This window comes from Gopherus evgoodei, chromosome 2 (assembly GCF_007399415.2).
Source record: "Gopherus evgoodei ecotype Sinaloan lineage chromosome 2, rGopEvg1_v1.p, whole genome shotgun sequence".
Taxonomy (NCBI): Eukaryota; Metazoa; Chordata; order Testudines; family Testudinidae; genus Gopherus; species Gopherus evgoodei.
Window position 1 is genome coordinate 105,578,736 of NC_044323.1, and position 16,555 is coordinate 105,595,290.

At 38.9% G+C, this 16,555-nt stretch overlaps 1 protein-coding gene across 1 annotated transcript in view; it reads right to left on the reverse strand.

The window, feature by feature from the left end:
• The window catches only part of DDC (dopa decarboxylase), an 87,066-nt gene that overhangs the window by 26,171 nt on the left and 44,340 nt on the right, over positions 1–16,555 (reverse strand). Inside the window, exons 7-9 of the mRNA XM_030549364.1 lie at positions 11,809–11,875; positions 9,912–10,006; positions 5,637–5,704 (exon numbers count right to left, since the gene is read on the reverse strand). Of these exons, the coding sequence (XP_030405224.1) occupies positions 5,637–5,704; positions 9,912–10,006; positions 11,809–11,875 (230 nt within the window). The remainder of the gene's footprint in view (positions 1–5,636; positions 5,705–9,911; positions 10,007–11,808; positions 11,876–16,555) is intronic.

Below are 16,555 nucleotides of genomic sequence, written 5' to 3' on the forward strand. Positions count from 1 at the left end.
TCACCATATTAGGCTTGTAAATATTTGATAAAATAATTAAGAACATTACTATGGGATAGCAAAGAGAAAATGGTCAACAAAATCTACTTCTTGTACAAGATTCTGCATATTTGTTTCTAATTGGAATTATTTGTAAATTTCTACCTAAACATCTAATTTCCAATATCTTACTCTTTGTATGCATGTAAGTATATGTCAAATGCGCACACACTCTACATCAGGGGTCCCCAACATGATGCCCGCGAGCGCCATGGCACCTGGCGGGGTACCTAAGTGTGCCTGCACCCTGGCCGGCAGACGAGCATTCACCGAAATGCCACTGACAAGCTGCATCATCCAGAGGCATCGCCACCAAAATGCCACCAATTTTTGGCAGTGACACCTCTGCATCACGCTACTTGTCCGTGTCATTTTGGTGGTGACGCCTATTGACATTGCCGTTTGTCGGCAGAATTTTAGCGGGTGCTTGTCTGCTGCCACGGTCCTTCGTGGCTTGTCGTCTGGCGCCCGCCAGATGAAAAAGGTTGGGGACCACTGCCTATATGCACTCAATATCATGTTCCAAAAGATAACATTTATTCCTTATATTTAAGGAGATAAGCAGGTGCATAATTTTAAGTGCATAAGCAGCAGTTGAAGTCAATGGGACTTGTGCACAAAGTTACATGCCTGCTTAATTATTTGCCTGGGCCACACTGGCTCAGGAGGAAACTAACCATACTATGGAGGTATGAAGCAATGAACCATTAGAATTAGAGATCCACCCTTTCTTTTGCAACATCCAGTATTGATCAATATCAGAGAAAGGACATCTGATTAAACAACATTTGCTATGGTGTGGCAATTTTTTCGAAAGGTGCTTAAATGTTTTCAACTCCCACTCCTACTAGCTGATAGATGGATACTTAGAAACAATTGTGTCAGTGAGCCCTGCAGGTACTAAACGGACATTATTGTTTTTAAAGGGGATATGGTCTTTCCCAGGTAAAAGTCTCAAAGATTCTGACTGGCAATAAGAAAATGTCTATTTGAGAGGGCTTTATTTAAAAAAAGTCTAAAATCCTAAGAAATAAAGCCAACAGAGCTGCATCTGCACACACCAGGTCTAAATTTGATCTTGAGTAGTTACGATTCCCCACAATGAATTTTAGCTTCTAACACTGAATACATCTGAGGATTTAAGTCATGCCCTTACCTTCATTTGCGCATACCACTGTCTGATTTAAGGTCTCTGTACATATTTTATAAAGTTTCTTTGATACCTTATGGGGATTGAAGCTTTCTTAAAGATCTGAAGTCATGCTAATAGACCCATTAAGATCTAGCTGGCTGAGATTTGCACATTAAAGGTTCATACCGCCAAGTGCACAATAAAAATCCCTCTGAATAGAATAATGAAATCATTATGAAAAGTAGTTACCTATTTTGATTGCACAACTGCAGCTTTTAAAGACCTCAATTATCATGTCCATTTTAATTTATAAAGAAAATAACCAAAATGATTACTTCTCATTATAGATTAACTCCTTGTAAAATTTTATTTTAAACTATAAAAAACATTTTCCTTTCAAAAAATAATATGTTCAAAATCCTTTAGTGTGCTGTAAGCCAGGTTGTCAATCTAGAACACACTGGCTTCCTGCACACTGACTGGTTGTGTGGACGCTGTTATCACACACTGGAAGTTCCTTAGTGCACTTTGGATGCTTTGGAACAGCAGTAGGTCAAAGTGCATTATGGACCTTTTAGTGTATGATTGCAGGGTCTAACTGGCCAGTTAGTGTGTGGCAGGCTTGTGAGCTGTAGATCATACCCTGGCTTGCTGCACACTAAATTGCCATGTAGACAAGCCCTCAGCCTCCTTTGAAAATCTCAGCCTTTCTGAATATATTTCCATCTAAGGTTTCACCTTTGTATTGGGTGGCATTCCCATTCTTAAGAGAGGTAAGGTTTAAACCTGGACCATGTTTAGGCTGCAGTTCAAGGTTTGGGTTCAGGCTTGGTTTCAGGCCCCTCTTCAGCAAAGCACTTACACCTAAACTTAACTTTAAGTACATGTTTAATTCCCTTTTAAATCAGTGGGACTTAAACACATGCTTAAGTGCATTGCTGAAGTGAGGCCCTAATGGCACCAACATCTTGCAATGTATTCTGATGAAGTTTCAGCCCAAAGTGGCAGAAATCTTCCCAGATCTCATGAGATTTTCCTCCATACAGAGTCAAAATCTTATGAGACCAGCTGCTTTTGTGATATCTTTTATCTGGTGGAATCAGAAATATGTCCTTCTGGTTTTAGATCAGACCCACAGCCAAAATTATAGGGATGCCTGTGCATTTCAGGCTGCAATTTTGAAGTGCTCAGACACCCGTGATAACTACAGTATAAAAGCCTTGGCAGATTAGACAGGCAAGAATAAGAAACTGGCCCTGTGCATGCATGTGAATAGATGTAAACACCATTGTATTTGAACCCGAGGGAGAAATCTAAACGAGCAAATTGCTACAGAAGGTCATTTACAGTAAGTATCACAGCTTTGCTTAGAAGAGACTTCCACAGTTGCTTTGCAGAAGAATTTGGGAGCGCTGGATTGTTCCAGCAGTGCTTTCCCCGCCTCCGACTGATTCACTGGATCTATGGGAAAGGTAATTCATTGGAAAGATGAGGCAGAGAAAGTGACTGATGTAAAGGATTAGCTAGAGAAAAAAAACAAAAAAACCCTCCCCAATAGTGCTATGAAGGGTAACTCATCCTGGCAGCCCATAGATCATGAATGTGTGTGAACAATAACACAAAGTGGTAATCCAGTAGGGCAATTAGGGAACCTTTCAAGTTATTGGGGGCAAAATATAGGAGGATTAATAATGGAATATAGTGCTGCCCACATATAGAAGATCATATGTCTGGAGACAGTTGCTTTCATATATGGAGTTTTGTTTCCCCCAAAGCTTTCCTGTGGGTCAGAAACAAACATTGTTATATTTTTATGATAGGAATAAAAATGTATGTCTCATTGGACTCAGTCAGTGTTACTGAGGAGTAAGATGAAGGTATTCTGCTGCTAATGTTATTGGCCTGCCTGGAGTGGTTATGCTCTTTCTTGATACAAACAGGATCATTTTAATAATAATAAAAAATCAGACTAATAAAATAATAATACTAATTAATGGTGCATTTAAAGAGAAAGGAAGAGAGACCCTGATGGCTTTATGTACTTCTGAGCACCCATTAACTTCAGCAGAAACTGCAGGTTCTCGCTCCTGTTAAAGTCAGGCTACTTTTATTTAGGTGCCTAAACTAGAATTAATGTGCCTAACTTTAAGCACGCAGGTTTGGACAAGATTTATATGGACCTTGCTCTGTGGACTGAAAACTAAATAGGTATAGTTTATCCATCTGCAGTGGATTGCAAATTACCTCTAAGGCCTGAGACTATATGCCCCTGGAGTCTGGGAGGAACTCTATCTCATTCCATAGGATTATGCACAAACCAATGCACAAAGTGTGAGTTCACTGTTCCAGTGCTGTCTAGAAAGTTGTTCAACATCACAGAATTTATCTGTCATGATAAACCGCCACCACAACCCCTGGGAAATTCAGTTTAAAGAACTACATTCAAAATGTTAAAGTTGCCAAGTAAAGAATTCAAAATGAAGAGAGTTTGGACTTTACAAAGTTACGGTTGCCCGGAATTTTGAGTGAATTCTCTTAAGGTTATTTTTTACAATTGTGCATACACGCATATATACAGCTTTTTAAATGTCTGGGCTTTGGCAGAGTAGGAGCAATATAATTCAAAAAATGACTTCGTAATTTTTTAATATACTTTTAACTTGGCTTAACAGAATTATGAGGGAAAGGGATTAAGGGGGAGATTTTCCAAGGGATGCACTAATGCAAGTGAGGCATCTCACTGCCATTTGTGCCTTTGAAAATCTCCTCTTAAATGCCCGAGTCTCCTCTGACTTACACCAGTTTTACATTGGTGTAACTCCATAGATTTATGTCCATGCAAGCAAGAGCAAATTCATACACTAACAATGTCTAGATATTGCACCATTTAGTAGTTATTTTGTGATTTACACTACTTTCCTTTCAAAGAAATGAAAAGTGTTTGCTCTAACTGCTCATGAATGCAGCTACTGAGTTACTTCTTATTACGTTTTGTTGCCATATGAGAACTGAATTGAGAGAGAAAGCCAAGAGTATGATGGTTCATTTCCTCACTTCCATCAGACACTTGGTTCTCTGAATCATGAAAGGGAGTTAAGGGGGAAGCAAGAAAATGAATTCCGCCCTTCTCTCTTCTAATGTTTACACAGAGACACACATCTCATCATGAGATAATTACACTCTAGGGCTTGGTTCTAAACCACAAAATATTCTTTATTGAGATGTGACTACCAGTAAGAATGAGGCAGAATCAAAACACCAGAAACACGGACTGTTTCTGTTCTGCATTTGCACAGCATCTAGCACAATGAGGGTCCTAGTTCATGATAAGGGCTCCCAGGTGCTACAGTGGTGAATAATCATAATAACCTACTGATACCTACCAAAAAGAAGAACATTTGCAGCAGGACACTGATCTGGACAGTTTAGAGTTAGCAACCCTAACCTAGGAGCTGAAAAGCTCCTATTACATGGTGATGTGCACATTTGTAACTGGGGATGAAGTCACAGGCACAAAAGTCTCATGTTTTTACACATTAGTGATGCTGATGATAAGAGAGAAGGAAAGGAGAGAGGGAAAGTACTGATAATTAGTACTGTTCCAGATTTTTCAGGTGATTTTTTTAAAAATAAAAATGGCCTTTTTCCAAAATGAAAATTAGTTTTTCAACAAAAAATGGAAAGACCTTTTTTATTTCAGTTTTTGAAAATGGAACTTTTTTTAAAAAATTATTTTTTTTTAAAAAGTTTCTTTTGAATTTTTTCATGGAAAATATTTAGCATTTCCTGAGCAGCTGTTTTGGTAATCAATATACTCAGATGGTGGGTGACTGCGAGATGCTGGCAATAGAGCTTCCCAACAAACCTAAGTGTAAGTCCTAGCTATGGGTTGTCTGTTATGAGAATTTTATATTATTCTGTTTATTATTATTATTCTCCTTGTGATGATGATTATTTCCTTTAGGCCATTTTGCTTTGTGTCCCCAACATACCTGCAGGTTTCTCTGTGGCACCTCTTTGGAACACAAAATACAGTCTTGCTCCTCACACATGAATAAAGAAAAAAATTGAAAAACATTTGCAAAGGCTTTTTTGAATTGCACTGCTCTGAACCTACTGAAGTCCAAACTCTATAAACAAAGGCTTTTAAAGTGTGCAGTCAGAGAGACCATATCAAAATGGAGAAAGAAGTTTGGTGTAATGTGCAATTCATTTCTTTAAATGAGCACAAAATGGAATAGATCTGAATCTCCTGAATTTTTATGTCTAGCTCCAAACTTCAGGGCTCAGACACATTTCTAGTTTTCTACCACCTCAGTCAAACAATTTATCATACTACTGTGCATCATTCACTTAGACAAAACTCCATATTTCTATGTGACAAAGGGAATAAGCATTTAGAAAGAGTGTTCTTCACCATAAAGTTCACTATTTCTGACAACTTTATAAATCCTGTATTACTTACCACATAGCAGAGCAGTCAAAATTCACTAGGAGCCATTTGTGTGGGTTAAAGTTAAATGAATCTGCAAACTGACAGAGTTTTAAAAAAAGAAGAATTAGAAAAAATATGGGTCAGAGTCCTCAAGTTATAAAAGCACTGTCCATTTTCCCAATTGCACCCAGATTCAGGACAGCACTAAAACCAACAAAATGCTTTCCTGAAATTCCAAAGTAAAATATGTGCAAGCTGAGTGAAATTCATCCCGCACAGAGGACCAGCACGTAAGCCTCATGTAAGCCTTCCAGGGTCAACAGGACTACATGCTTGCTCTGTTATACATATGCATAAGTACGCTTTGCTGAATCAGAGCCATTATGCATACACACAAGGGAGCAGAAATCAGGGTGCTTGGACAACCTAACTTCTGGCATCTCCTAAATCTTGAATGTTTTACTTGTGCCATTGATAATGTGCTTTTAATACAGATTTTATATCATACATAAACACCATCTCAAACAAAAGATCCCAAATTTTGGTTTTTAGCCCATTTTCTACTCAAGAGTTCCTAGATTTCACTATTTCACCGAGTGATAAATTAATATTATAAACATAGACATATATTTTATATGTGCACGCATACACAGGTAATAGATTTTGATCTAGAATTGTGTTTCAGTCAGTCTAACCACAGAATTAAAGGTGGTCAAAAAAATTTTCCCTACATTTTTTTCATTTAGTCAGTCATTTCTCATCTAAACTAAATTTATACAAAAAAAAAAACCAAAAACCAAACCAAAACAAAACAAAAAAAACCCACTTTCAACCAGTTCTACACAGAACGCATGGCTATATGTTAAATTTTTGACAATATCAACTTCGCATTACACGTATTCAGGATGGAAGCTTCCCATGCTGTGAAAGGCATGAAGGACATTTGTGTTGAAAGTCTTCTCCTTTAGGTCTATGGCAGCAGTTGATGTTGAACAGTAGGGACACAAAGGAGAAGTGGGGATCTTGAAGCACCAGTCGCCACCTAATAGCTATCTTTTCACATTTCTTTCTCATTAACTTCCTCATCTTTGGTGAAAGGGCAGTGGTTGCCCATGTTGGAGGAGTTTTTTATCCTTCTAATATCTGAGGTAGGGAATCTATTCAGAGCTGTTGAATAGTTGCCACACTAACAGATGCTGGCTGTGCAATGGATGCTGATTCATTTCCTGCAGGAACCTATAAAAATAATTAATAAAATCCACACAGGAAATTACAGCAAGCTTCATTTGCTGATAAAAAAAAAAAAAAGAATGAGAGAGAAATGCTTCATTTGTTAGGTTTTTCCTCCTCTTTTATTAGTCTACCTATCAGAGCCGCTCTGTTTAAATTTCTGTCTTTACCAAACAGTGATATTTTCTCCATTGACGTGGAAGACAAGGACTTATCTGACTGTGTGAGGGGAGCATCAGGAAATTACAGCACCCTTATCTAAGCAACTAAGTGCCAGCTGACTTGGTAAGAGGAAAAGAAAAAGAAACCTGAGAATTATTGGAAGAAAATTTCAACTGACTCATTTTCAAATATTAAACACCGTCTGTTATAGACACAGACCCAGTCTGGTCTTATATGTAGAGTTGCCAATTTTGGTTGGATGTATTCCTGGAGGTTTCATCAAATGACAAGATCTTTAATTAAAGATGAATCTTTAATTTCTGGAGACTCCAGGACAATCCTAGAAGGTTGGGAACCCTATGGTATATGCCCTATAGGAGGTATATAGTAATACTTCTATGTCTTGCTTTCAAAACAGGTGAGATAGTGGTTGTTATATTTTTTAAACTTTATAGAATTAGGATGTTAAAATGTTCTCTACCAGGATATTTAAGCAAAAGTCACCCTCTCTCATGCTGTGTTGATTTCAGTGCTACTTGGTATTTTGAACAGCACATTTTTGTGTGTGTGTAAAAACTGAAGAAATGGTTTTACCTGACATGGTAACCATTATAAACTAAATCTATTTTTGATATGATAAAATTGTGAGAGTTGGCACAGCTAAGTTTTGCTTCTCTGTGGAGCAAGTTTGCCTATGTTCAACTCTGCATTTTTGCGTAAATTATATGATGATCTAAAAGCAGCTGTAAGGATTCATTCCCAATAGGAGCATGTCAAAAATGGATCTATGATTCTCACATCTTTTAATGTTACCTTATTTATACAAATTGCTCCCAAATGTGCCTAAGACCAGTTATGAGTTTAGGTTGCTGCCTTTTGTAGCTTAGCCTGTAGGACAAACTTACTAAATGATGATTAAGATGGGCCCAAAAACCAAAACACTGGACATACAGCCCTTTCTCTAAACTGAGGGAGGATCTGGATTGAATTTAACAGCTGACCCCTGTCTCGGTAGTGGTCTGAATCAACAATCCAACATTTTGATATAATCCTTCCTTATTTGGAACTTAAAAGAAGTTTATGTCCTGATCAAGATCCAAACTATGGGAAGAAGCAACTCTCAGGTTCTCTTGGAGTCGTTTCTGCTGATTTGGGGATCATTGGTGGGACGGGGACAGGGACTACACTGGCACACAAACCTAAGCCTCCTCCTCCAATATCACAGTGCCAGAAGAGGTGCTGGGGGGCCAGAGGAAGGAAATGCTCTTTGCCAGCATAGCCAGACTTACACCGAGTTTGCTTTCTATCCATCACTTTCAATATTTTGTACAGAAGTGCAGCATTTTTATCAAGCATGGACTCTGAGTTACAGTCACAGGAAAGCAGAGGTTTAAGAATCTATGGGGCCTTTCTTTTTTGTCAGCTGACAAGAGAGTGTGTAGGAGGATTGCAGGAATCTCCTGATTCTACGAAGTACATTCTGGTTTACTAAATAATGTTATGTGAGGTCTGAAATGAAAGCCAGTGTCACATTGGTCATTAATATCATTGTGAAATGTATGTACAGATACTATGTAAGGAGTTATGGATACACACTGAAAATATGTTCTTAAACTCTGTATCAAGGTACTAGACACAAGGAAGAGTGAAAAACAGGTTTGCTGTCAGACTGGGATGTCTCTCCATCTATTTGTTTACATCTAAATTGAGTCTTGTCTTGTTTACAATGGGTCTCCTATCTCCAGTCTGAACCGAATGCAAATGAAGGATTGTAAGACAGAACTAACAGGACAGTGAACACAGCAGGGGCAGAGAACCTTACCTTGAGGTACATATCAAATATTTACTTGAGTATATTTAGGTAGGGAGGAAAGGGCTGCCCTGGCACCCTTCTCTGAAGAAGTAAGAGGATAGCGCTTTTGCTTAATGAAAAAAGGGGTGTAGGTTGGCGAGAACTTTGGGTGAGATAAACATTGTTAGATTAAAGTCACTTGTTAGTCAAGTTTAGTGTCTAGAAAGCATGTTATGATTTTGTTTTCCATGTAACCATTTTTTCCAATATTCATAGAGTCTAAGGCCAGAAGGGACCATTTTGATCATCTGATCTTACCACCTGTATAACACAGGGCCATAGAACTTCCCCAAAATAATTCCCATGATTCTTTTCTGAACCTTCTCCAATTTATCAAAGTCCTTCTTGAATTGTGGGCACCAGAAAAGAACACAGTATACAGTATTCAAGCAGCAGTCGCACCAGTGCCAAATTCAGCAGTAAAATAACACTTCTGCTCTTATGCAAGATTCCCCTGTTTAATTGTCCCAGGATCTCATTAGCTCTTTTGGCCACAGAGTCACACTAGGAGCTCATATTCAGCTAATTATCCTCCACGACTCCCAAATATTTTTCAGAGTCACTGCTTCCCAGGATAGTGTCCCCCATCCTGTAAGGCTGCCCTACATTCTTTGTTCCTAGATATATACATTTACATTTAGCCGTATTCAAATATGTATTGTTCACTTGCACCCAGTTTACCAAGTGATTTAGATATTCTTACTCACTATTACTTGAATCACTGTTCTTTGATAATAAACATTCTTGTTTTCACTATATATATGTACACACACCCCTATGTTAAGCAAAGTGATGGTACTCAGTTGAATCTTACAAGCTGGTATGTACTGTCCTTTGAGAACAGCAGCTCTGGCAATATTGTGAGTGTCCAGTGGATAAGGGGCTGGAAACTGAGTATTCGGGATTGGTGTGTGCCTGTCACTCCTTGTACATAGAGAGGAAGGCCTGCAGGGTTTCAGGGAGCTAATCCACAGCAGGCACAGACAAGACTGCTTCACACTAAGGGTAGGTGGTGTTGAGGTCCTACGCAACCCTGGGTACCGCTGGGGAGCATCACAAACCTCCACGCCATTTAGGAGATGTCGGAATTCAGGACAGATGAAAGCACTCCCTGCATATGCTGCATCAATATGCATCCAGATATTCTCCTTATTGCCTGGAAAAAAATGAAGGAAATTAAATAAGCAAAGACAGCTTTTTTCTTTAAAACATTTTCTTAATTTGCATTAGACCAAGTGACTAGAGGGGATTTGCAGTCCCTGCATTTTTGGGTTTTTTTTTGCCATTCATATTTTATCAATTCAGTTAGGACAGAGATCTAAGAGGTCACATCACATAGGTCTCTGTTCTACTAAAGAATCCATGCACACAGACCCTCCACAGTTCTATTAGCAGGATCAAGCCCTTGGACACTCCATTTACTATTAACTTGCAATACAAAATCTTAATTTATGATCAATTCAGGATGCTTAAAATATGTATTTCTTTAAAAAAAACTAGTGATGTTAATTAATTTCTATAAAGAATGCTCTCAATTTTTGTAACTGGAATAGCAACACAAGTTTTAACTTTGCTGGCCCTTTTTAGCAATGACGAGAGCTCCAAGATGATACATTCTTATATAACATGAGTTTCCAGGGTCCTAACAGAGTGAACAAACTATTTACAGCAACCAATTTATTTTGGGATATTAAACTATGAACAAACTTTGTTCTTACCCATGAGCAAACTTTGACGTATTACAAATCTGTTACCTTAAATTATTCAATAAGTTGTTTTTGCAAAAATATTTCAGAATATGGATCTCACAGTTCACTCTATGCGACTGTTCATTGAAAGTAAGTGATATGGCAATATTTCTAGTCCATGAATGGATGACATTGAAACAAGTCAACAAAATCAATCACAACAGCCACCACACACTTCTGGTGCATATTTTTTTTGCATTTTACACACACACACACACACACACACACACACACACACACACACACACACACACACACACACACACACTTTAATCAATATTCACATGCAAATATTAGTTACACACGTACTTGGATTCTTGTGAACTAAAATTCATTTGCATAAATGTTTGCAAAAAAACACATTAAAAATGTGTATCCCTTCCAAGTTAATTCTCAGCTTTTATTTGAACAAATGTTTGAGATTATTATTGTTGTTTTGCACTGAGTTCACCTAGCTGTGGGCATATCCCTCATTTTATGACTTATACATATGTACATTGAGGGTGAAGTTCACCCCTGTGCAGAGGGGCCTGGACCTTTGTGTCCTGACTGATACAAAGTGACAGAGGGGCACAGGGAAGGACACACAATTCAGCTTTTTTTCATTCTGCTTCAGGTGAAGCTTTTCTGACTCATGCAGAACAGACCAAAGAAAGGAGCCACAAAGTCAGGGCCGGTTCCAGGCACCAGCTCAGCAAGCAGATGCTTGGGGCGGCCAAGGAGAAGGGGCGGCACGTCAGGCTCTTCAGTGGCAATTTGGCCGCGGATCCCTCGGTCCCTCTCAGAGGGACGGACCTGCAGCCGAATTGCCGTCAAAGAAGAAAGCGGCACAGTGGAGCTGCTGCTGATTGCGATCGCGGCTTCTTCTTTTTTTTTCCCCTGCCACCTGGGGCGGCAAAAACCCTGGAGCCGGCCCTGCACAAAGTCAAGCATGTAAGCATTTTGTGGTCCCAAAACATGTAGCCACAAAGGAGGGTTTTTTAAAAACAAAACTTTGATGCTATGGCCCTCTTTCTTACCAGTTAGTGATCTGCCCTAAAAGTACAAGTTTGCTCCTTGAAGCAACATTAGAAAATAACTGCAAGTGAAAGATTTATAGACAGAATTATTGCCAATGGACACCGACACTGCATAACACCCAGGAAATGAATCAGCAAGAGACTGTACCTTATATTTAAATTTTAGAGAGAAGCAACAGGGAATGACTTACAAATAGGACCCAGTTCTAACAGTCTGTCAAAGGAGCAACAAGGTGTGGTTCCAAGTGTTGCACAAAACTGAAGAGAAAAATAAAGGGCAAAACTTTAAAATCAAATTTTCCAGCAAAGACAATTACCAACCGAGAAACAGCAAGCCACAAAGACCTCAAGGAATAGAAAGAACTCTGGTGATTTAGGACTTCTGAATACCCACACATAATTGCAGCCTTCTAATCAATACCTACCCAACAACTGAATTGCAGTGTGTCGTTCTGGATACAAGATGGTTCCAGATTTTATGGGAGTTTGCACCAAGGATTTTGATTCCCCATATATCTCCAAACACTAATTTCAGCTACGCAGGTGTCAATCTATAATAGCTCTACTGGAGTCAATGAAATTCATTCTAATTTATGCTGGTATAACTGAGCTCAGAATGTGGTTTAAGAATAAGTTACTGGCGCTATCACAAGGTGGTGATTTTCTCACAGGCCCTTCTCTTCCAGGGTCATGCTAAACACTCAAAGTCAGCTTCCCTGACTCTTTCCTCTGTGTGTGTGTGTGTGTGTGTGTGTGTGTGTGTGTGTGTGTGTGTGTGTGTGTGTGTGTGTGTGTGTGTGTGTGTGTGTGTGTGTGTGTGTGTGTGTCTTCTAAACTGTCTGCAGCACTATGAAAACAATGGGCCAAATGCAGATGTGATGTAAACAATGGAGGAAGTTTCACATTAGCAGGAAGATATAAGTGGGTGAATGTAAGCTGCTGTAACTTCCCCTGAGAGGAGTGAAAATATGGAGTGAAAGCAAGCAACAAGAGAGTGTACGCTAAAGTGTGGGGGCTGCTTTATCTTTTATATTACTGTTATTCTGATAGATATAAACATATACAGGCCCCAATGAAAATGGGGGCCCCTTTGTGCTAGGTGCTGTATATACACACATGGTAAGAGACAGTCCATGCACTGGACAGTTTACAGTCTAAATATATATGGTAGACAAAGGAAGTAATATTATTCCTACTTTGTAGCTGGAGAATTGAGGCTCAAAGTGATTAATTATTCCCAGGTCTCACAGGAAGTCTGTGGCAGGGCCAACCCAAATGTCCTGAATCCCAGTTCAGTGCCTTAAGCCAAAGAACATCCTTCTTACTATTGGTTGCTTCCCTTCTACAACCTTGTCCTTCTGGTTTGCCTTAGTCAATAAATTACACCAATTTATGCTCTCACAAATTTACCAGCATGTAATCACAGTGTGCAATGTGCCTGTACTCTCATAAAAATATCTATCAATAGAACATGCACATTTAATCATCACCTAGCAATCCACCTTGGGAGTAACAGACATATAGATGCAAACTAGGGAAAGATAAAAAAGATCAACCTAATGAACTTTTGCCCATAACACATTCAAACATTTGTTGAAGTCTGAAAGAGTCTGGTTATTTCCCCCTCACCCAAAATTACCCATGCCTCCAACCTTCCTGCTTCTGCCTGAGACAGGAAACTAAGTGGTAAAATACAATGAGAAAGGCCAGAATACTGAAAGAATAGCCTAACTTGAAATAGGAAGTACAGGAAATCTGGCAGGATTTCTATTTCCAATTTGCAGACTTTAAAAAGGTTCATGTAAGGGGAAGCAGCCTACATTTTGAGTGTTAATCTGATGAAACCTTCCAAAACTTCCCGTTACTAATATAAACATACAGTGGAATATCCGTCCATATTGAGTAGTTTTAAGTTTGCTGTTAAGTTGATTTGCGATCAGATTTATACCCAGAGCCTCTCACTTAGGCTTTGGATAGACTAAGATTTAAAGGTTTGTTATCAGGCATAAGGAAACATGTTCTAATACCTTTAAAGAGTGTAGTGTAGAACAAGCAGTGTATACTTTAACATATGCTAAGTTAGACAAGTTAAAGCCTAGGTGCTTTGTCTCCTAAAAAGGAAAAACTTCATTCAGTTAAATTTATTTTTTTTTAAATGGAAAACTTCAAACGACTTGCAGAAAAAATGCTATTCACTGTTCATCAAATTTTGATGGGAAATATTTGCCTAGCTCTCAGACTAACTTAGAGGCCAGCAACAGACCTTCAAATGTCAATTCTGGTAACTATTGCACTGCTCATCAAAGCTTGCAAGAAAGGAAAGCAAATACTATATTATGAGTAGGCTTTTAAAAACACAGGGCAATAGCCATCTCAAAACACGTCTGCATCCATATTGTATGTATCTCCAACAATAACATTAATGTTCATTCCTGCTGGTACAGCTAGAAAAGAGATTTTTTTTTGTATTTATGTTTCATAAGAAGCACTCAGATATCATAGAGATGGCCAACCTAATTATACCTAGTAAAACAGTCCTCTAAGGTGGCCATATCCTGCCCTTGCATGACTTCATGCAGCCTTAAAAAAACATGAAAAATCACCAGACCAGGCACAGAACTTATTCCTTCAGCCTGATCATGACAACAACGATAACACTGGGCTACAATTTTTGAGAAGTCATCTGCTTCAGAGATAAAATGTGCTATTTATTATGTATTTTGATGTGCTGAATTCAAATATGACAATTAAAACAACTGATTGGCTACTGTTTCTAAGATATTTAAGTTTTTACATTTTATGTCTGTGTATATTGTGTAGATAGTAGAGTTTTAATCATAAATTGTAAACCTAGGTCTTTTCATGTGTTTATAGTTGCTTTACATGATAATATTTCACCTGTCCTGTTTATGTAACACTTTAAAAATCAGCAAAAGGGTTATATAAATAAAATTCATTATGAAACAAAAGGCAAAAAACTATCATGTACATAGTTTAGTCCTATTCAGTGTCTACTCGGCGCTTCTTGGCTTGTCTCTTGTATTCATTAAATGGAGCATCTCTTGTCACTGTCCAGCAATAGACTGCAAGCATTGATGGGCTCCATTTGCCCTGATAGCCTGCCAGGAGATTCCACTGCTGTAGTCTGGAGCCCAACAGCTCTGCTTTACTCTTGGGTAGTTCCAAATCCCTGACAAGGTCATTCAGTTCACTTTGTGTTATGAGGTGTGGTTCAGGGGAGGAGGATGGGAGAAAATGTGGGTCCTGTGACATTGATGGTTCAGGACCAGAAGTTTCATCCTCTTCCTCTTCCTCGTCTGATTCAAGTGAGAATGATTCTGGTGCATCAGGAACCAGCAGTCCTTCTCCGTGAGGTACTGGGCGTATAGCTGATGGAATGTTTGGATAATGCACAGTCCACTTTTTCTTCTTTGACACACCTTTCCCAACTGGAGGCACCATGCAGAAGTAACAGTTGCTGGTATGATCTGTTGGCTCTCTCCAGATCATTGGCACTGCAAAAGGCATAGATTTCCTTTTCCTGTTCAACCACTGGTGAAGATTTGTTGCACAAGTGTTGCAGCATATGTGTGGGGCCCACGTCTTGTCCTGATCTCCAATTTTGGAGCCAAAATAAAGGTGATAGGCTCTCTTAACCATAGTGGTTATACTGCGCTTTTGTGATGCAAAAGTCACTTCACCACAAACATAGCAGAAGTTATCTGCACTGTTCACGCAAGTACGAGGCATCTCTGCTCACTTTGGCTAAACAGAAATGTGTCCCTTTGCAAAATCAAACACTGACAAATAAGAGAGCACCACACTGTATGATTTCTAGAGCTGATACAGGGCAATTTGTTCAGCAGAGTGATGTAAGCTTCGTTATGATTGCATCATCCATGACTTCTAGGAATAACATGATGCAATTCATATCATGTATGATGCAATACCAGCTTCAGATTGCATCATTCATTGTTTTGCCTAAAAAGCAAGTACTGTCCAAACCCAGTCATATATTTATTCATAGATCCAGTCAAAGATGTATTTTAGTCATTTCTGGTTTAAACTGAGATCCCTTCCCTTTATAACTCACTTATCCTCTGCCATTCCCAAGTCAAGGGTCGTATATACTGACCCAATAGCGTATCTTGAAAACTAGAGCCAATCAACAATTTTAAGCATCATTTTTGTTCTCAGTGACCCAGAATTAGTAAAGTTGGACTACATTTATTTCAGAAGCATTTTGGCTGTAGAGCAGTGTAATTATATGGATATTTCATATTTTAGTCAACCCTAAAAGAATTGCTACAGGCAAATGGATGATTAAAATTTGACAGGGCTGATCTAATAGGTCTTTTCAATCTAACTATTGTGAACCTTGTTGGAAACAAATGAGGTTCTGAAAACAAAGGATATGGCAAATACATAGACATGGGGATTTATTCACACACTGAGATAAAACTGTATACCAAAAGTAAGAGTTCTTAGCCTTATCCATATCACCATCCCCTTTCCATATTGGGAGCACCCTGGGTCCCACATCCCACTCAGAAATATGTGCAAGACAGGATGTTTGTAGCCCTCTGGTCCCTGTTTGCAACCTCTCTTTAGACTGAAGCATCCCAGGTATGAACCCCTGCCTTTAGGAATTATGGGGTACATTTTAAAAAGGGTAGAGGCTTGGTCTGTCTTCTACTGTTGTAGTATGCACCCAGATCTTGTACCACAGATGAACTGAAAATGAACTAGAGTACTTGCATTGCTGGCTATTTGATTTGCTCCTATAGTCAGGAAGAGGCACGGGTATCAGATCGGCACCTTCAGTCAAACTGTAGGTACAAAAATAGGGATATAAATTGTGCAGGTGCAAATTGGGCGCTAAAAAAGAGAGCACCCTTATGAAAATTGGGCTGCATCGGTGCATGTGCACAAGTTGGC